General features: G+C 37.6%; 1 protein-coding gene across 4 annotated transcripts in view; it reads right to left on the bottom strand.

The window, feature by feature from the left end:
- Positions 1-21,540, bottom strand: part of nrp1a (neuropilin 1a) — a 221,958-nt gene that overhangs the window by 132,904 nt on the left and 67,514 nt on the right. For all 4 annotated transcript variants that reach the window (XM_069914442.1, XM_069914443.1, XM_069914440.1 and 1 more), the window contains exon 5: positions 8,537-8,764. In XM_069914442.1, the coding sequence (XP_069770543.1) occupies positions 8,537-8,764 (228 nt within the window). The remainder of the gene's footprint in view (positions 1-8,536; positions 8,765-21,540) is intronic.

The raw sequence follows: 21,540 nt of genomic DNA, 5'->3' as shown, positions 1-21,540 counted from the left end.
TACGAGGAGAAATATTCATCTTAATACAATTAACTCGACCAATTAAAGTTAATGGAAGATCTTTCCACTTAATTAAATCTGCTTTAATCTTTTTTAATAAAGGAACATAATTGAACTTATATAAAGATTGATACTCAGTATTTACAATTATTCCTAAACATTTAATTTTATCAGACCATTTCAGTTTTAAATTGTTTTTATATTCTGAATAGTCTCCTTGTCTGACTGGCAAAATTTCACTCTTGTCCCAATTAACTTTATATCCAGATAATGTTCCATATTGTAATAAACATTCCCGCAAATGTGGCAATGATTGTTCTGGGTTTGTTAAATATATCAAAACATCGTCTGCAAATAAATTAATCTTGTACTCTTCATCCATAACTCTCATCCCTCTTATCTGTTCATTCTGCCTTATTGTTTGAGCTAATGGTTCAATAGCCAATGCAAACAGTGCTGATGACAATGGACAACCTTGGAGAGTTGAATGCGTTAATTTAAACATTGATAAAACTTGACCATTTGTCACCACCCTAGCAATCAGGTTCGTATCTAAAGCTTTAACCCAACCAATAAAAAAAGGCCCAAATTTAAACTTCTCCAATACTTTAAATAAAAAAATCTCATTCAATCCTATCAAAGGCTTTTTCCATGTCAAACGCAACCACCAATGGATGGTTGGGCTGCTGTCGATATGCATTGACCAAACTAATCAATCAAAGAATATTATCTGAAGCATTTCTATTTTTAATAAAACCTGTTTGATCAATATGTATCAATTTGGGTAAAGACTGTTTGCTAACACTTTTGCTATAATTTTATAATTGACATTCAATAAAGAAATAGGTCTATATGAAGACACTGTCAATGGGTCTCTATCTTTTTTTGGGATTACAGTAATTAAAGCACTAGAGGATTGTTTTGTAGAAGGACAGTTTCTTTCTTTTAATCAATTGAAAGAGCATTTTGATATTGCTGAAAACTCTCTATTTGTTTATTATCAACTTCGAGCTTTGGTGAAAACTATGTATGGTAGAGAGATGATTTTACCTATATTGATGGAATTTGAGTTTTTGATTTCTTCTATACCAAAAAGGGTTATATCTCTGTTATTTACCAAGTATTACAAGACAATATGGATAAACCGGAATGGGAGAAGTCTAAGCTTAAATGGGAAAATAATTTAGCTTTTGTTTTTCCTGAAGAATATTGGGCAGATACGTGTTACGATAGTGTTACTAAATTGACGAATGTGTGGAATGGAATGGTTAATTATAACTTTTAACATTAGTTGTATTTAACCCCAGAGAAACTGAAAAAAATATGGTTTTAGTAATTCGGACTCTTGTTTTAGATATGGTGTATGTACTGGAACTTTTTACATGCTGTTTGGTCTTGTGTGCATGTACAACCATTCTGGGAAGAAATTAGGTTAATTTTGGAGAAATTATATAACTTTAAGTTACCATTAGATCCATTTATTTTTTTAATGGGTTTATATGATTCCTTTAAAGGGATTAGGGTTGGATAAATTTCAAATTGCATTTGTATATTTAGCATTGTCTGTAGCTCGAAAATGTGTAGATAACATAGTGATTAATATAATGTGTTGGCATAATGAATTGAAAGCTTGTATTGTTTTGGAAAAAATTACATATAATCTGCATGATAATTATTCTTTTTTTGTTAATAAGTGGTTACCATATTTGGAATATATGCATTTAGATATATTTTGATTTATTATATATTTTTAGTTTCTGTTTATATATTTTTGGCTCTCCTTAAGAGAGCTGGCTGATGGGGTGGGAGGGTGGGTGGGGATAATTTTTTAGTTTTTTTATTATTTTTTTCTCTCTCTGTTTTTTTTAATTGTTTTTTTTTATATATATATATTCATATAAAATTTTCTTTATGGAATGTATTCTGTATTACTACTAATAAACTTTCAAATAAATAAAGTTTAAAAAAAAAACAAAATACCTTGTACAATGCTTCTGTAAACCGACTTTAGGTTATCTCTAACATTCAAACAACTTTGTAAAGAACATATTTTACAAAGTATAAGATTACAATGAAAAGGAAGATCAATTAGCACCAAAGTATAATAGCACGGTGGTGGGGTTCATTTAGGAGCCTGATGGTTGCAGGGAAATACTGCTTTTAGGTCTTTTAGTGGGTACTTTCATTCTCTTAAGACTTCTTCCCACAGAGGAAGTGGCGGATCTCTCAGTATATTGCCTAACTATCCTACACAGCAGGAGATGTAGACAGAATCCATGGAGGGGAAGAAATGTTTGCATGTAGAGCTGCCTTCACTACCTCCTTCCAATCTTGAGTAGTGTACCTGTGATGCATCCAGCAAGTATGCTTTCGATGATGCGCCTGTAGAGGTTGTTGAAGGGCAAGGGAAACATGACGAGCTTTGTAGTCTTCTGAGAAAAAGGAGACACTTGTGCTGTTTCTTGGCGGTTGTGTCAACGAGCTTGACCTAGGTCAGGTCATTGGAGGTATTTATTGCTAAGAACATGAAGCTATCTATATTTTTAACTTCAGCTCCATTAATGTGGACAGGGGTGTAGACTATGTCCCCTTTTCTGTAGTCAATAATCATCTCCTTTGTCTTACTGATGTTGTCGTCTCAGTGACATCTTTAACAAAGCCAATATTGCGAAGAAGATTGATTTGTTTAAAAACAGCATGATACTAGAATCCAAAATAAAGTAATTAGCCTAAATTTTTGCATGCAGAGCAAGGGTGAGACAATTTTGGTTTGTGATTTCTCAAAGCCGGTCTCCCCTATCACCTATGCCATTTGTTGAACTGGAAACCAGTAACTTTCAAATGTAAAGGATATGCAAATCAAGAATCCCAGAGAAGGGTTCCTGTTCTAAATGTGTCATCAGCTGGAGGTGTAGGAAGCTAACAACCCAATAGTGTCAAATTCGACCCACTCTCCACACCCAACTCCACTTCACCTGAAATTAATTAGCAACTTACAGCAAGCAAATTACACCAGAATTTTGGTCAAGCAGATTTCAAGCAACTGTGAAATAATTTAGTTTTCATGACTAATTTTACTGAGTTTATAAAATAACTGTGTTTGCAACTTGACTCAAATTTGCCAGAGAAAGTTGGAAATTAATCGGTTCCCAAGATTACAGTTATGCTATGAATTTTAACTGCAAGTTATATTATTGACTGAACCTTTACCCAAGTGCCATAGAGTCAATAGACACTTTTAAACTGCCCTGTAAAAGGGGTTTGAGCAGGACAGTTTGAAAGGGTTAGGCATGTTTGAAATCAACCGGCTCCCTGCCCTACCTTGGAGGTAGTCAGGGAACCCATTAAAATTTATCTAGGTCACATCCTCCTGTGGCTTGAAAGGGAAAATGTCCAGCCCAGTTACTTGCCCACTGGCATCACAGGGAATCGCTGGCAGAAGGGGTAAGTGGGGTCACCAGCAGGGCAGAGGGGTCCCCACGATCAGCAGGCAGGGGGGATTGCCATCGTAGGCGAGCTGGGGGAGGTTGCTGCAGTCAGATGCTGCAGGGCAGGGGGGTCAGCTTCCGCGAGGTGGGGGAGACTAGTTTGCGTGACGTGTCACTTACTGCATCATCGCAGGGGCAGGATCACCCTTAAATCGCCAGGTTGGCAATTTACTGGGGCTATCCCCCCTCGGCTTAAAAGGTGCTGGAGGCACCTTTGCCACATTAATCACACCTGGGTCCCAGGAGGGCAACCCAGGTGCTGCAGCTTAAAAGCTCCTGGTGACAAAGTTAACAATAGGGTTTTTTTCAGACTGCAGACATGTAACAGCACAATTAAGGAATTTTGCCACTTCACGGGCAGTCTAAAAAGGAATGTGCAGGAATTTTGAATCAATTCCTGCACCGCAATTTATCCTGCAAGAACACTACAACCTTTTGTAGGAAGCCTGCATTGTAAATAATACTGGAAAAATTCATGGTCGGTCATCCACTCTACTACACGTCCAACCACTGGGACTGTTGTACTTAGGTACTTGCAGTCTAAAAAGGCGGCCAGTGTGAATGACCACATGGGCAGCAATTATGTTAATTTTTTCAGTAATTTTCCCAACATTGCAGTTCAAAAAAACACTATTGATAGTCTTGGATAAGAGGAGGGGAGGGGTAGGAGAGAGAGACATACACACATACCATCACAGAGACATGCACACAAAGAGAGAGAGAGAGAGAGAGAGAGAAAGAGAGAGAGAGAGAGAGAGAGAGAGAAAGAGAGAGAGAGAGAGAGAGAGAGAGAAAGAAAGAGAGAGAGAGAGAGAAAGAGAGAGAGAGAAAGAGAGAGAGAGAGAGAGAGAGAAAGAGAGAGAGAGAGAGAGAGAAAGAGAGAGAGAGAGAGAGAGAGAGAGAAAGAGAGAGAGAGAGAGAGAGAAAGAGAGAGAGAGAAAGAGAGAGAGAGAGAGAGAGAGATTCAACTCTCCAATTCCATGGCTTTAAGGATTCCACCCAATCCATTTCAGTTCCCAAGAAAACACTGCAGATTTTGCCTGACTCCAAAAAAGAAACGCATCGAATCATACAACATTCTTTGAATGTTATATTATCTGGCATTAAACAGAGGCAAGTTACATTTCTTCAGACAATGTTTCCATGTTCTTATATGCATAGAAATAGTTGCATCTTCCTGAAATTATTATTTAATAAACATTTCTGATGGTTTCTGCAGTGATTGTGTCAGAAAATACAGGCATTATGATTTTGAAAATTGATTTTTATTGCAACAGAAAATCCAAATATAAAATATATTCTTTACTTTCCATGATTGCTCACTTAGAGATATTTACTGAAGTTCCACTGAGCAGGTTGAATTACCTCATAAACTGAAAATTGCTCCAGTGGTTTAAAAATTCCTCTCGACACAGATTGCGTGACATGTGTACAAATCCATAATCCAAGCCAGCTGTTAGTACGTATAATAAATGCAGTTTACCTTGTGACTACCATGCTGTGAGGTGCAATGTGAATATGCAACCTTGAAATCACCATGTGACCAGTTGCTCCAGGTGTCTATTCATTGACATTCTTACTCCATCTCCCCCATCCTTTTAATACGTTCTCAACTCTTGGTTCACTTAACACCATAATAATGCTAATCAAGAATATTTACTTTGGGTCTCACTAAATTGCCAATTTTGCAGAATTATTTTGAATGGCACTCATACAAAAATGGTTTGGTGCCTCAGGATTGAGGTCTGAAACCTGTTGTGGTGCCAGTTTTTGTAATACAAGAGCCTGTGAAGAAAACAAAGTGCGGATATTTGTGCTTTGGAATGCCAAACAGGTAAAATTTTCTGAATAAATTTCCCATCTTTCAATACTCACTTTGCATATTGTTAAGGAATGAATCAAATATTCCAATAAAAAATATCTTTCCGATAACTTTTCAATGATTGGAATCTGATCAACTCCACAAATAAATAGCTATTTTCTCTTTGCAGATTGTCCTTGGCTTTAATACAAGGCACAGTTTGAGATTAACCATGTTAGAATCCACATTAAAAAGCCAGCTAGAGATGATGGGAAGGACTGGCTTGTTAGAGTACCAGCATTGGGCAGATTACCTTTGATTCCAATCCACGTAAAAGTCAAGTGTATGGCAATTCAGTAGGTAACCAGACCTAATGTTATCAAACACCATTCTGTTTCACAGTTCAAATTACCTTTACACCACAATTTACAGGCTAATTACCATGCCAAAGTATAGACTGTGCTTAAAAGATTATTGAATTATTATTTCTTAACCAGAATAAGAAATAAATTTTGCAGCAGTTTCAATAGATTCTGGCACTTTCAGATAAGTTATAATATCTTCATAAATTAATTACTGCAAGTAATTGTTGCAATTAAATAAATTATCTTAAGGTTATTTTTAGAAAGGCAATTTTGGAAAAATGTTTGATCCATTGCTTTTGCCCACAATGGACCATGCATTCATTGTAATTATGCTAATCTTGGAAATGTCCATCAAATGAGTTCTATAAAAATATTTTCAATGGTGTCCATGAATTCTGACCTACTTTATTATTGAAGTCTGCCAAAGTTTTGGATCTTAATTAATTGCCTGAAATTTCCATATACTGTTGTAGAATAGAAAGCAATAAACTTGGAGTTCTAGGATTAGCAACATTTCTTAAATACTCCATGGCGAATATTTAACTATTTATCCTTTTATATTTATTATCTTTATTTTTCTCTCTTGTGGAGTATGTGTCCATTCAATTTATATTATTGTTTGTTATTGCGCTATCCATACCAATGTAGCTGCAGCAAGCAAGAATTTCACTGCATCTGTACAGTGTACTTGTGTATATGACAATAAACTCACTCATCTAATCTGATTTGACATCCACAAGCTTTCAGTATACACCATTTCAGACATTCAATGCCTGTTGTTTTAAGTGACCACTCCCCAATCTTGTAACTCATTTGAGATTCTCCCACCAATTAAAACTTCTTCACGTCCATCCTGTCATACATCCTTGGGATCTTGTATATTTCAAGAAAGAAAGTGAAGGAGGTGCAAAATGAAAGAAAGAGAAATCTGGGAGTGGGGTGCATCAATCGTTAAACATGAAAATCGAGGTAGCAATGTCCTAAAAAAAGGAAGAGCAGTTTGGAATTAATGCACAAAGGCATAAATAGAAAATCAAGATGAAGAGGCAGAACGTATTAAACCACATGCAAGTAATACACACCATTCCATTGTAGCCAAAGATATTAGATCTATGGAAAGAATATAGTAAAGATTCACTTGAGCCTGCAATACCTGGGGTGATGTATGCATTTATGGTCGCTTTGCTGTAGGAATGATGTAATTAAGCTGGAAATGATGTAGGAAACATTCCCAAGGATGTTATTGGGACTGGAGTGCTCCAGTTATAAGGAGAATCTAGTTAGGCTGCATTTTCCTCGCAGGAGGAATGGACTTATAGGGACTTACAACATTTTGAGAGTCAGAGATAAGATGAGAGGTCACAGTCTTTTTTTTCCTCAGAGAAGGAGTGTCTAAAATCTGAGGGCATAGTTTTAAGAGTTGAAGGGCCACCCACAAAAGATGGTGGGTACCTGAAACAAGCCGTCAGAGAAAATGGTAGAGAGCACAGTTACATTTTAAAGGCATTTAGGCAGGTGCATGAATAGGAATTATTGAGAAGGATATGGATCAAATGAAGAGAGTGGGATAGCTCAGAGGCAACGCAAACAATGTAGATGAGTTGGTCCAAATGGCCTGTAACCATGCTGTATAAGTCTATGACTATGAGAATAACACCATGGAGTCACTGAATCAGAGCTGTACTGACTGGAAACAACCCCTTCAGGCCTACTTGTCCACATAGCCCAAGTTGGCCATCTAAGTTAGTCCCAGGAATTAAAAATCTAGCTATGAGAAAGACTTAAAATACTGTGGATTTTTTTTCTCTTGAACTGCAAAGTAATAAATAGTTTTGTATAGGTAAATAGTTGAAGTTAGAAGCAATTATAAAACATTGGTTATTAGAATATGGTCCAGCGGCAATTGAGGCCAAAATTCTAACATCTTTGAGAAAGCAATAGAATATATTATTGGAAAGAAAGCATGTTGAAAGAAATAGGGGAAGGACAGCAAAATAACAGATGAGAAAAGATAGTTTTATAAGATCACTATAGCAGAAATCCAAGGAGAACTAGTATTTCAAAATTAATGTTGCTCATAATAAACCCAGTGTGTCAGTATTAACATGATTAATATCTCCCACCTTTAAATTACCATCCTAAAAAAATCTTTCTTCCCCCCACTACCTTTATATCTCTACTGTATGAAATTAAAACTGAATGACACATGATTGGGTAGATTTTAGTCAGTTTTCTTGATAATCGCTCTCAACTTGGGAGGGTAGAACATTAGAAACTCAGGTGTATTGGTCTCTGCACTTTCCATACATGTGCTAAAACATTCCCAGACAAAAGAAAATTCAGGACATTACTTCACCAATTTTAATCCTGCTACCTCAAAACTATGAAGTCACTTTAATCCTCTGAATTTTCCCATCCTTCCATCTTCAAGTCATCAAATCAAGCTTGGCGTCACTGAATCATCACCTCCTTTGTCTTTTTAATATTTTTCAAACTTGGCATCTCTTGCCTTTCCTCACATCCTTCAATCTATTTATGGAACTACTCAGGCCTCAAGATCTAAGATCTACTTTCCAATCATCCTTATCCATCATTTTGCTTTAAGAAATAAATTAAATCTTTTAGCACTTGTTGGATAAAAATTATAACTTTTAAATTGCAGTGTTTTCCAATTCTGATGTTCCGATGTTCCAATAGATTATGAATTTCTATAATATTGAGCTGACTATATTCTCTGAACAACAACTTTCTAATTGCAACTTGCAATATGTATTGACATTCATGCTTGAGTTTATTGACTAAATCAATGTTGCATAAATGGCTTTCAGTTTTCAAATAAAATTGTTAAAACTAGAACATCTGCACAAAAATACTGTTCCTACCTCCTGGAAAACCATCCCAGATCTCAAGTCTGTCAAAGCGGCATAACATTCCTTCTCGTGGATTGCTATCTGGTTCTAAGTCAAAGCTTTCAAACTCCAAAAGAATCTCTGCCATGGCTGGTGCAAAGATCATGTAAGTGCATTCCAAATTATTTGGATATTTTTCAGGAAATCCTGGTGATTTGATCTCTGCACTTGGTTCAGTGAAATTTTTGGAACATTCTGGACCTGAAACACAAAAGATTAAGAATTATATTGTGGTTGATAGGTGTGACATATTTTAGGTAATTGATATGTTATTGCTTAAGATTAATTCTACACCAAATTACCTCCCTGCAAATCTAATTTCTTTTGGGGCTACTCCCACATCCATTACTCCTTCCTAAAAAAAAGAGTAGATCACAACAATATTTGTAGCTTTTAAGAGGAGCTGTACTTCATCAACCTCAATTCTCCGATTAAAACCTCGGCTCAGCCTTTCAAAATCCTATATTTAGAAACAAATGATCGAGACCATTTCACTGACTCTCAAGGCCTCACAGAAACTTCATTGAATGCTGGGACCAAATTTTGTCAGCTTTCCACTGAAGATACAAAGGGAATACTTTAGGAGAGGCAGGTTTCCTGTCCTGTAATCTAAGCATCAATGTGACAAGAAAATAAGAAAAAAAGAAATAGGGGCAGAAATAGGCCATCTGGCCCATTGAGCCTGCTCTGCCATTCAATGACACCATGACTGATTTGATGATAGACTCACCTCCACCTACCTGCCTTTCCCTATATCCCTTAATTCCCTTACTATATAAAAATATATCCAACCTTGACTTACGTTAAATATATTCATTGAGGTAGTCTCTACTGCTTTAATGAGCAGCAAATTCTAAAGATTCACCACCCTCTGGGAAAAGCAGTTCCTCCTCATCTCCATCCTAATTCTATGACCCTGAATTTTGAAGCTATTTTCCCTAGTTCTGGTCTCCCCTACTAATGGAAACAACTTACCTACCACTATCTTATCTATGCCTTCAATAATTTTATATATTTCTATAAGATCCCCTCTCATTCTTCTAAATTCCAGCAAGTACAGTCCCAGATGACTCAATCTCTTCTCATAAGCTAACCCCCTCATTTCTGGAATCAACCTGGTGAACCTCCAGTACACCATCTCCAAAGCCAGTAAATCCTTTCTCTAACCCCTAACATTAGTCAAGTAAATGTGTGTGCCACTTTGAGCTGGTTTCCAACCCAAAAGTTATGAATATGTTACCCACGTGTTAGGCTTTCCTTGTGGGTCTTTGCCACAATTATATTTTTGCCGTGTACATTGAATGGTGTTTTATGTCATCAAATTCCTCCCACCTTTAAAAGGGTAACAATCAGCAGGTTTTCATTCCCATAACTGTTGCCACATGTAATCATTAATAACCCTGCTGGGAAACAGGCAGCAAGCAATGACCTGAAGCTCTTAATCAGTGGGTAGTATGGATGAAAATAGGTGAGACAAGAGACTCTATTGCTGCCAGAACTGGATTACTGAAAATACGTGGGGTAACTGCAGTAGTCTACACCTTATAATCCTGCCAAACCATCATTAATTGGAGAATATAATGATCAAACAGAGACCAAGGCAGTCATCTCATTTAACAATAATTGTGGCCTTTGACATAAAAGCCTGTTTTTTTTAAGGTTTAATAGCATGGCTTCATGTGATTTCTTGCACTAACTATAATGGCATTCCTGATACTGCCCAGTGTATGGATCAAGAATTTCAGCTGTCCGCTAGAGAAATAGTAATTACACGTTTCCTGTTGTTAATTTAAAATGTAAAGAAGGCTTTATGTGCAAATGGCAGTATTTTACTAACACCAGAGGGATCCACAAGTCTCTATGAGGTGAGGAGTCCCAGTGTATGTTTCCACAGGGAGTGATTCTGCTGGCACACCAGATGCGACCTATCATACACTGAAACACAAGGTAGAGGAGTTAATATATTCAGCATGTGCCCACCATTGGGATCCAGGTTGAACACTGTTGACACAGGTGTTGCTGTAAAAGGTTGTAATGAAATGAGACATGGCTGTAGTTAGTGCAAGTTTCCCTCTTTATTCTAAGCCACATTGAAAAGAAAAAGACTCCCATCTCACAAGACCGAGTCTCTTTCCTTTTATCAAAATGATCAGCAAATACTTGAAGCTTGCAAGGTGGAACTTTTAGATGCAAAAAAAAGACAGTTTTGAGTCAATTTTAATTTCATTTGTAAAAACTAGCAAGGCAACTATGCTATGAGGAAACCTTTGTGCGTTCCCATACCAGGAAAGCAAATATGTATTTTGTGCACATGACAATAAAGTAATCAAAGTTCAAATTTCAGATTTATCATCAAAGTATATATAAGAACAAAAGAAATATAAGAAACAATACAAACCCTAAGATTCTTTTCCTGCTGGCAAGGCAGAATTACCACTTTTTAGAAATGCAAAAAAACTGTTCTCAAGAAGATATGTATATATGTAAACAAATAAAGAACTGTAAACAAACTATGCAATACAGAGAGAAAAAAATCAAAGAAGTGTAAGAGTCCTTAAACGAGTCTCTGAGTTTGTTGTTGAGGTGGAGAAGTAGCAGCTGTTCGTGGACAAGGTAGTGCAAATCTTGTGGCAACTTTCCTGATGGTAGCAGTGAGGACAGAGTGTGTGTTGGGTGGTGTGGATCCTTGATGGTCTTGAATACCAGTAGTTTCAATGGTTACTGGGTATGGTGATAGAGGGCTAGTGACACTCCTGACCACTAGAGGGAGTCAGAGATGATGCTGCACCTCAGGTTAGATACAAAAAATGGCTGCACCATGAAGTGTTAAGTTATAATAAAATATTATTATTATAAAATAACCTAAGTTTCTTCATTAATTTAAAGAAATATCACATGGTAACAAGAGTGTGCATCAGTTAGTATCAACAGAAAACATGGCGAGTGTGAAGACCCTGATGTTGTGAATTGGACTGGCAATATTGACCACAAGTGACAGTTAATCAAACAATGATTCTCAATGCATCTGCAAGCCATTAGACTTGATAGCAAACTGGATACATGGAAGATTGTACTGCTACTTTCTGTGGGCAAATGACCAGGGCAAGTCCAACAAGGTTATCAAGATGTTTGATGAACAAGAGGAGTCACGTGATGGGGTAGTGGCTGGTAGGAGAATACCAGCCCTCTCCAGAAAAGAAGGAAAAAAGTGAAGAAAAAACAAAGCCTCAGACACACAAATCACAACAAATAAAAAAGAAAGGTGTGGAGAAAATGGCACCTAAGAAAGAAAAGCCAAAAACAACGGGAAGAAAAGAAGAAAGAAAGACGCTAGAAGAGAAAAGTGAAGGCCTTACCTGCATGAAAAAGCAGGGACCCACCATGGAAAGAGGAGCCCACACCCGAGGTTAGTGGAGACCCTGCAGGGTCGTGACCCACTAACCGCAGGACTGCAAAAATGGCTCATGGAGCCGCCAAACAGAGATACACGATGTGCACGACAAAGACAACACCGACGGGGGGGAGGGGGTGGGGGCAGCTGCGGAGTGAAACTCCACAGCACGAACAGCTGAGAGAGACCCGACAGCAGGGCTCCCAGCTGGAAGATAAAGAAAAAAAAAGGGAACGGGAGGGGTGAGAATGAAAAAAGGAAACTAGAGACAAAACAGGTAACCAACCCAGAAGAAGAGGACCAACATCAAGACACCATGGAAAAAAAAATACCCAACAAACTGAGCCAAGCAGTTCAACAAGAAAGTCAGAAGAGACACAGATACAAGGAAGGAAAATAGAAGACACAAACCCAAGAGCAGACACAGAACAAGAAGAAGCTCTGCACAGAGGAATAGGAGGTAAAATGAATGAACAGTCCATAGATTAAAAAAATTTCAAGAACATATGAAAGCATTAAGAGAATGAGTGACACTAGAATTTTGTGAAATGAAAAGAAAAATGAAAAATACAGAAGAAAAAGTGAGTAGAATAGAGCTGGTCATAACAGATGTAGGGAAAAGATTAGAAAATGCAGAAGAACATGTAATGGTGGTAGAACGTGTAATGGCAGTAGAAATGGAAGTGAATGACTTAAAAATAAAATTGGAAGAAAGTGATAAAAAAGTTAAAGAAACACAGGAGTTGTTAGCTCAGAAGATGGATATAATGGAAAATTATTGTAGGCGAAACAATATAAAGATAGTGGGCCTTAGGGAAGATGAAGAAGGCAATATGAAAGAATTTATAAAAGAATGGATCCCAAAGTTCCTGGGAATGCCAGAAATGCAGGAAGGAATGGAAATAGAAAGGGCACACAGAACATTAGCCCCGAAACCACAGTCACCACAAAAACCAAGATCCATTTTAGTAAAATTTCTGAGATACACGACAAGAGAAAATATATTGGAGAAGGCAATTAATAAAATGAGAGAAGAAAAAACCCACTGGAATACAAAGGTTAAACATTTTTTTTTCTACCCAGACATAAGTTTTGAGCTCCTGAAGAAGAGGAAAGAGTTTAACGCAGCAAAATCGATCCTATTGAAGAAAGGCTATAAATTTGTTAAGATATCCAGCGGTGCTTAAAATAGTTATCCCGGGGAAGCAAAACAGACTGTTCTCAGATCCAGAGAAAGCATGAGAATTAGCAGAATGCCTGCAGAACAGAAAGAGAGATGAAGAGATGTAACAAGAACAAAGAACAATGTCAAACTACATATAAAGAAGTAAAAATAATGAATAAGTAAGAACTAAAGGAGAGAAGTAAGGGAGAAGGGGGGAAAAGAGGAGGGGGGTGTTTAAGAAAATGAATAAATAAATAGATAGATAAATAATAAATAAGACAAAAAGTAAAAGAGAAGAAATGAGGGAGAGCTTTGTTGTAATGTGAAGATAAAAGTCTTTTCTGGAGGGGGTTGGGTGGGAGAGAATAACAGTCACTGCGGAATCAGTTGACACTTGTGAACGGGTTTGCAGTCCAAATGGAGAGGGGAGTTGTGGTTGCCCAGCAAGGGACAAGGGGTGACTCAGAGGGGGGGACGACCCTTGGGGTTAAGAAAATTTTAGATTTGGGAATGGTTGAAATATCTTATGTTTTAGAAGTGTTGTCATACAGTCCGTTCAAAAAAAGAAAACTGAGAAATGGAAATGGGGAAAAGGGGAAAGGTGGTGGTGAAGAAGTGGAAATGAGATGTAAACAGAGTATGAGATGGCCATTTTGAACTATATGACGATAAATATTAACGGAATACATAACCAAATCAAAAGGAAGAGGCTATTAAATTTACTGAAAAAAGAAAAAATTGATATAGTGTTCGTGCAGGAAACACATCTAACTGAAGTGGAACACAAAAAATTAAAGAGAGACTGGGTAGGGCACGTAACGGCAGCATCATATAATTCAAAAGCCAGAGGAGTAGCTATATTAATCAATAAAAATGTACCAATCAAATAGAGGAGGAAATAATAGATCCAGCAGGGAGATATGTAATGATAAAGTGTTAGATATATTCAAAATTTTGGAATTTGCTCAATATATATGCACCTAATGAAGAGGATCAAAAGTTTATGCAAGATATATTTTTGAAGATTGTTGATACGCAGGGGAATATATTGATAGGAGGGGACTTTAACCTTGATTTGGATTCAAAGATGGATAAAACTGGACAAAAGACTAGCAGAAAGAACAAAGTAGCCAAATGTATTGTTAAATCAATGCAGGAAATGCAACTTTTGGATATATGGAGGAGACAACACCCAAAGGAGAAGGAATATCATATTATTCGAGTAGACATAAAACATACTCAAAAATTGACCTGTTCCTGTTGTCAGCCCATATCCAAGGGAGAGTTAGGAAAATGGAATATAAAGCTACATTGTTATCAGATCACTCACCCCTGTTATTAGCAATAGAGCTGGAGGACATCCCACCAAGAATGTATAAGATGGAGATTAAACTCCATGCTACATAAAAGACAGGAATTTAGAGAATTAATTGAGCGCCAAATTAAAATGTACTTTGAAATAAATACGGATTCAGTGAAAGATAAATTTATATTATGGGATGCAATGAAAGCCTTCATCAGAGGGCAGATGATAGGTTATGTAACTAAGATGAAGAAGGACTACAATCGGGAACTAGAACAGCTGGAAAAGGAAATAGTAAGTACAGAAAAAGAACTAGCAACAAGGGAAGATACAACAAAAAGAAGAGAATTGGCAGACAAAAACATAAAATACGAAACACTACAAACGTATAAGGTGGAGAAGAACATAATGAAGACAAAGCAGAAGTATTACGAGCTATGAGAAAAAACACATAAAATACTAGCCTGGCAGCCTAAAACAGAACAAGCTAACAGGACGGTATTGGCATCAAGGAAAAAGGAGAAACAAATTACGTATAACCCAACAGAGATCAATGAAAACTTGAAGGAATTCTACAATCAATTATACCGAACTGAGAACGAAGGGAAAGAAGACAAAATAGATGAGCTTCTAGCTAAAATTGAACTAACGAAATTGCAAGAAGAGGAGCAAAACAAATTGATAAAACCATTTAAAGGAAATACAGGATATATTAAAAAAGCTACCGAACAATAAAATGCCTGGAGAGGACGGACTCCCAATAGAATTATATAAAACATTTAAAGACTTATTAATTCCTCCTCTCCTGGAAGTAATGAACCAGATTAAAGAAACACAAAACATGCCAGATTCATGTAAAACAGCAATAATTACAGTAATACCAAACACTGGGAAAGATCCACTAACACCAGCATCATATAGTGTGATAGTACAGATCTATCACCAATGTATATAGTGTATGTAGTTACAATATCTAGACTGTACCAGGTCGGATCATTCCGGAATGGTCGGCCACCTGTGAAGAGCTCCTGTCTTTTGCTAATAAAAGCCTTGGTTTGGATCAACAAGTCTTTGATTCTTTCGACGAGCTCTACATATAGATCAATATCTCTACTTAACTCAGATTATAAGATAATAGCAAAACTGTTACCAAACAGATTGGCCGACTGTGTACCAAAAATAGTAAAACTAGATCAAACTGGATTTATTAAGAAAAGAAAAACAACGGACAATATCTGTAAGTTCATTAACTTAATCCATGCAGTACAAGGAAATAAGATACCAACAGTGGCTGTTGCTTTAGATGCAGAGAAAGCCTTTGACAGGGTAGAAAGGAATTATTTACTCAAAGTACTACAGAGGATCAACCTACCAGAGAAATATATTAATTGGATTAAAGCATTATATAAGGGACCATTGGCGAAGGTGACAGTAAATGGATATATATCGAACCAATTGAAATTAAGCAGGTCAACTAGGCAGGGATGTCCACTATCTCCCTCACTGTTCATTTTAGCTATAGAACCCTTGGCAGAACTGATAAGAACAGAAAATAAAATAAAAAGGATAAAAATAGAAGAGAAGGAATATAAAATCAGTTTATCTGCAGATGACATCACAGTATACTTAACAGAACCAGAAATATAACCATATAAACATATAACCACTTACAGCACAGAACAGACCAGTTCGGCCCTACTAGTCCATGCCGTAACAAATCCCCACCCTCCTAGTCCCACTGACCAGCACCCGGTCCATACCCCTCCAGTCCTCTCCTATCCATGTAACTATCTAGTCTTTCCTTAAATGTAACCAATGAACCCGCCTCGACCACGTCTGTCGGAAGCTCATTCCACATCCCCACCACCCTTTGCGTAAAGAAATTTCCCCTCATGTTCCCCTTATAATTTTCCCCCTTCAATCTTAAACCATGCCCTCTAGTTTGAATCTCCCCCACTCTTAATTGAAAAAGCCTATCCACGTTTACTCTGTCTGTCCCTTTTAAAATCTTAAACACCTCTTTCAAGTCCCCTCTCAATCTTCTACGCTCCAGAGAAAAAAGCCCCAGTCTGCACAACCTTTCCCTATAACTCAAACCTTGAAATCCTGTCAACATTCTCGTGAACCTTCTCTGCACTCTCTCTATTTTGTTTATATCTTTCCTATAATTTGGTGACCAAAACTGTACACAGTACTCCAAATTTGGCCTCACCAATGCCTTGTACAATTTCATCATAACCTCCCTACTCTTGAATTCAATACTCCGATTTATGAAGGCCAAGATTCCAAATGCCTTCTTCACCACACCATCTACCTGAGTATCAGCCCTGAGGGTACTATGTACCACAACTCCTAAATCCCTTTGTTGCTCTGCACATCTCAATAGCCTACCATTTAATGCATATGACCTATTTAGATGTGCATTTAATGCATATGACCTATTTAGATTATCAATAAAAGAATTACATAAGAAATTGAAGGAATATGGAGAAGTATCAGGGTACAAGTTCAACGCAAATAAAAGTGAAGTGATGCCAATGAATAATGCGGATTCATAAAGTTTAAGAAAGAATCACCATTTAAATGGCAAACACAAGCAATCTGATAACTAGGTATTAGACTAGATAATAATTTAGGCCATCTTAGCAAATTAAATGATCAGCCATTAATGAAGAAATTACAAGATGACTTAGAACATTGGAAAGATTTACCACTAACACTGATAGGAAGGGTAAATTGCATGAAAATTAATATCTTCCCAAGGATACAATACCTATTTTAATCGTTACCAATTCCCTTAACGGAGAAATTCTTCAATGAGCTAAAGAAAATAATAAGGAAATTCTTATGGAAAGGGAGGAAACCAAGAATAGCGCTAGATAAATTAACAGAATGGTACAAACAAGGGGGCTTACAGCTACCAAATTTAAAAAATTATTATAGAGCAGCACAATTAAGATATCTATCAGATTTTTATCAAACAAGGGGAAAAACCAGATTGGACCAGAAGGTACCAGAACATATACTTTATAAGTGGGATGAAAAACTGGTGCAACATAGAAATTCACCAGTACTGCACCATCTGCTCAACATTTGGAAGAAGATTCATGTCGAAAGGAAAAAAACAAATTACCAACCACCAAAATTATTAGTGACGCAAAATCAACTAATCCCTTTCACAATAGATAACCTTTCCTTTAGAGAATGGTAAAGAAAAGGGAACAAAAGAATAAAAAATTGTTTTTTGGGAAAAAAGTTATTATCTTTTGAACAAATGAAGCACGAATATGGTATAACTCACGATTCAATGTTTGCATACCACCAACTGAAAACCTACTTGAAGGACAAATTGGGAAGCAGGCTGAGGTTACCAGAAGGAAGCAGCTTTGAATATGTGATTACAGACACAATGATAATTAAATATTTATAACAAACATGTACATCAAGCTGCAAGAGAAAGAGAACGATGAAATAAGCTGTAAACCCAAACAAAAGTGGGAACAAGATCTAAACATAAAGATTAAAAATGAAAAATGGGAAAAACTATGCTCCGGTATTATGAAAAATACAATAAATATGAGGTTACACATGATACAATATAATTGGTCGCGCTATATACGATGCCCCAAAAGTTAAATAAATGGGACTCAACAGTATCAGATAGATGTTTTTGCTGTAAGAAGGAAACAGGAACAACAGTACATGCAATTTGGGCATGTGAGAAAGTGGAAAAGTTTTGGGAAGATATAAATCAGGTATTAAATAAAATCACAAAAAGCAACATACCAAAAAATCCAGAGATCTTTCTTCTAAGTAATATAAGAAGTAAAGAACTTGGACTCGATTTGGATGAAGCACAAAAAAGATTTATAATGATAGCCTTAGCTGTAGCTGGAATTTATAATGATAGCCTTAGCTGAAGAAAACTGAGGTCCTCCATCAGCCAGCTCCCCACCATGATTACCAGCCCCCCCACATCTCCATCGGGCACACAAAACTCAAAACGGTCAACCAGTTTACCTATCTCGGCTGCACCATTTCAACAGATGCAAGGATCGACAATGAGATAGACAACAGACTCGCCAAGGCAAATAGCGCCTTTGGAAGACTACACAAAAGAGTCTGGAAAAACAACCAACTGAAAAACCTCACAAAGATAAGCGTATACAGAGCCGTTGTCATACCCACACTCCTGTTCGGCTCCGAATCATGGGTCCTCTACCGGCACCACCTACGGCTCCTAGAACGCTTCCACCAGCGTTGTCTCCGCTCCATCCTCAACATCCATTGGAGCGCTTACATCCCTAACGTCGAAGTACTCGAGATGGCAGAGGTCGACAGCATCGAGTCCACGCTGCTGAAGATCCAGCTGCGCTGGATGGGTCACGTCTCCAGAATGGAGGACCATCGCCTTCCCAAGATTGTGTTATATGGCGAGCTCTCCACTGGCCACCGTGACAGAGGTGCACCAAAGAAAAGGTACAAGGACTGCCTAAAGAAATCTCTTGGTGCCTGCCACATTGACCACCGCCAGTGGGCTGATATCGCCTCAAACCGTGCATCTTGGCGCCTCACAGTTTGGCGGGCAGCAACCTCCTTTGAAGAAGACCGCAGAGCCTACCTCATTGACAAAAGGCAAAGGAGGAAAAACCCAACACCCAACCCCAACCCACCAATTTTCCCCTGCAACCGCTGCAATCGTGTCTGCCTGTCCCGCATCGGACTTGTCAGCCACAAACGAGCCTGCAGCTGACGTGGACTTTTTACCCCCTCCATAAATCTTCGTCCGCGAAGCCAAGCCAAAGAAAAAAGAAAGCTGTAGCAAAAAAATGTATAATGTCAACCTGGAAATCAGAAGAGAGCCTGAGAGTACAGCAATGGTACATAGAAATGAATAAATGTATTCCATTGGAAAAAATAACATATAATTTAAAAAATAATGTCACAGTATTCGAACAATTTTGGGAACCGTACATGGAACACAACAGAGAGGGCCTACCGCGGACCTCCTCCCCCAAAACGACAGAATGAGAAGACGACAAAATGAACTGACCCAGTGTGTAAAAGTAGATGACACAATTTTCTTGTTTATTCTCATTGTGTGATGACCTTGTTTAATGGATTTATTGTATTGTATATGTTGAATGTTGAGTGGGTAGGGAGGGGGGTGGGAAGGAGGGAGGGAAGGGAGGGGGGAAAAGGGGAGAAAATGACACTGTGTATATTCAAGAGGGAAATGTTTGTGTGTATTTTGGTTAATAGGGTTCATAGTGTGAAAAATTTAAAAATTAAAAAAAAAAATGTTTGATGAACACTCTTCACCTAAAAAAAAATGAAATGTTTGAGAGGTACTTTTTTTTACACATGTGCAGCTACAGGCAGAAAGTTTCAGGACTTTCTTAATGGACTTGAAACTAAAAGCAAGAACATGCAATTTTGGATCACTATAAGATTCAATGATCCATGATCAAACTGTGTTTGGAATTATTGATAAGAAAATAAGAGAGAGGTTGCTATGAGATAAGGAGCTTACCTTAAACTGGAGCCACACTAGTGAACTAGCTCCGCAGCATGCATAAAAGTTCAGTGAGAATGAAGACATAGCTGCAGCTTCAACATCTGGGCAAACACATAAACAGAGAACAAGACATAGGAAACAACAAAAAGATGGGAGACACTCAATTGTAAATATTATGGCACTCATCATGCACCAAAACAATGCTCTGCCTATGGAAAAATCTGCAATAATTGCAAAGGACAGAATCACTATGCAAAACAAATTTTTCCAAAGGGAAACAAAACAGAAGTGAAAGAGTGCACAATATAGAAGAAACTTTCCTCAGTGATGCACTCTTCATGGGCATAGTGGTGCAGGAAGTTTTCAAACCAACAGACACTGAACAGCCAAGTGTGAACAGAGTTCAACAGGACAAGTGGTCTGTGAGCATGCAAATAGAGCAGTTATTTCTTTCAAGCTGGACACAGGGAAAAAGGCCAATTTGACCTGTGGGCACAACTTCAGGACAATGAAGATAAAGCCATATATCCATCTAAATTCTGTTCATCTCAAGGCCTACAATGGACAGCACATCGACACAAAAGGTACATGTTAACTAAAGGTGAAAGTTAAAGATAAAGAGCACCACCTTGTGTTTTCAGTAGTCCCAGATGGTCATGAATCACTGCTTGGTGACAAAGCATGTGAAAATGTAAGCCTAGTCAAGAGGATGTATCGCATTAACAGTGCCAATCTCTTTCCAGACACCTTCAAGGGGTTTGGAGTTCTATCATTCACCTTTAAGATTCAGTTAAAGGAGGATACTCAGCTCGTAGTGCATGTCCTAAGATGGGTTCCAGCACCACTAAAAGAAAAGCTCAAGCAGGAACTCAACCAAATGACATCACTCGGGATCATAAAGAAAGTGGAGGAGTCCACAGATGGGGTGAATTCCAATGGTGTATGTCAAAAAGAAGACGGTAACCTACACGGAAATGCATGGACTCAAAAGACTTGTATCTCAGTATAATGTGTGAAAATTATGAGTTCAAAGGGTGAATAAGGTGATTGAAATTACAAGTGAATGGCAGTGCATTAGTGTTTCACGGCTAATTAGATTGCATTCCAGGGCTTCGGCAATTAAAATTGCATGAAGTAAATACTGTATATAATTTTATGAATGTAGGATATTCGGTTTGAATTTTCTGATGTCGTTTGAATGTTCCTCAGGGACAATTAAGGAATTTAGCAAGCATAAAGAAGGGCATAAATGGGGTATGTGTGCACATAGATGAGATGATCCTTTGGGGATCACACAGGACCAACACAACGCTAGCTCATCAAAATGTGCTACACGCATCTAGAAGTATGGATTAAAGCTAAACAGAGAAAATATCGGTTTGGTGTGAAGAAAGTTACCTTTCTAGGAGATAAGCAGTCAGAGGCAAGTGTGGAGTCAGACAAGAGCAAGGTGAAAGCAATTCTAGAGATGTCCAGACCCACTGACAAACGGGCAAATTGAGAGTCCTGGGAATGATCAATTTCATTGGCAAATTCATTCCAAACCTGTCTTCCAAAACAATGTACCTGATGAAGTTGTTACATGACAAATGTGAATTCA

Source organism: Narcine bancroftii, chromosome 1 (genome assembly GCF_036971445.1).
Source record: "Narcine bancroftii isolate sNarBan1 chromosome 1, sNarBan1.hap1, whole genome shotgun sequence".
Lineage (NCBI taxonomy): Eukaryota > Metazoa > Chordata > Chondrichthyes > Torpediniformes > Narcinidae > Narcine > Narcine bancroftii.
The sequence above is the reverse complement of the archived record's forward strand: the minus strand, read 5'-3'. Positions and strand labels throughout refer to the sequence as shown.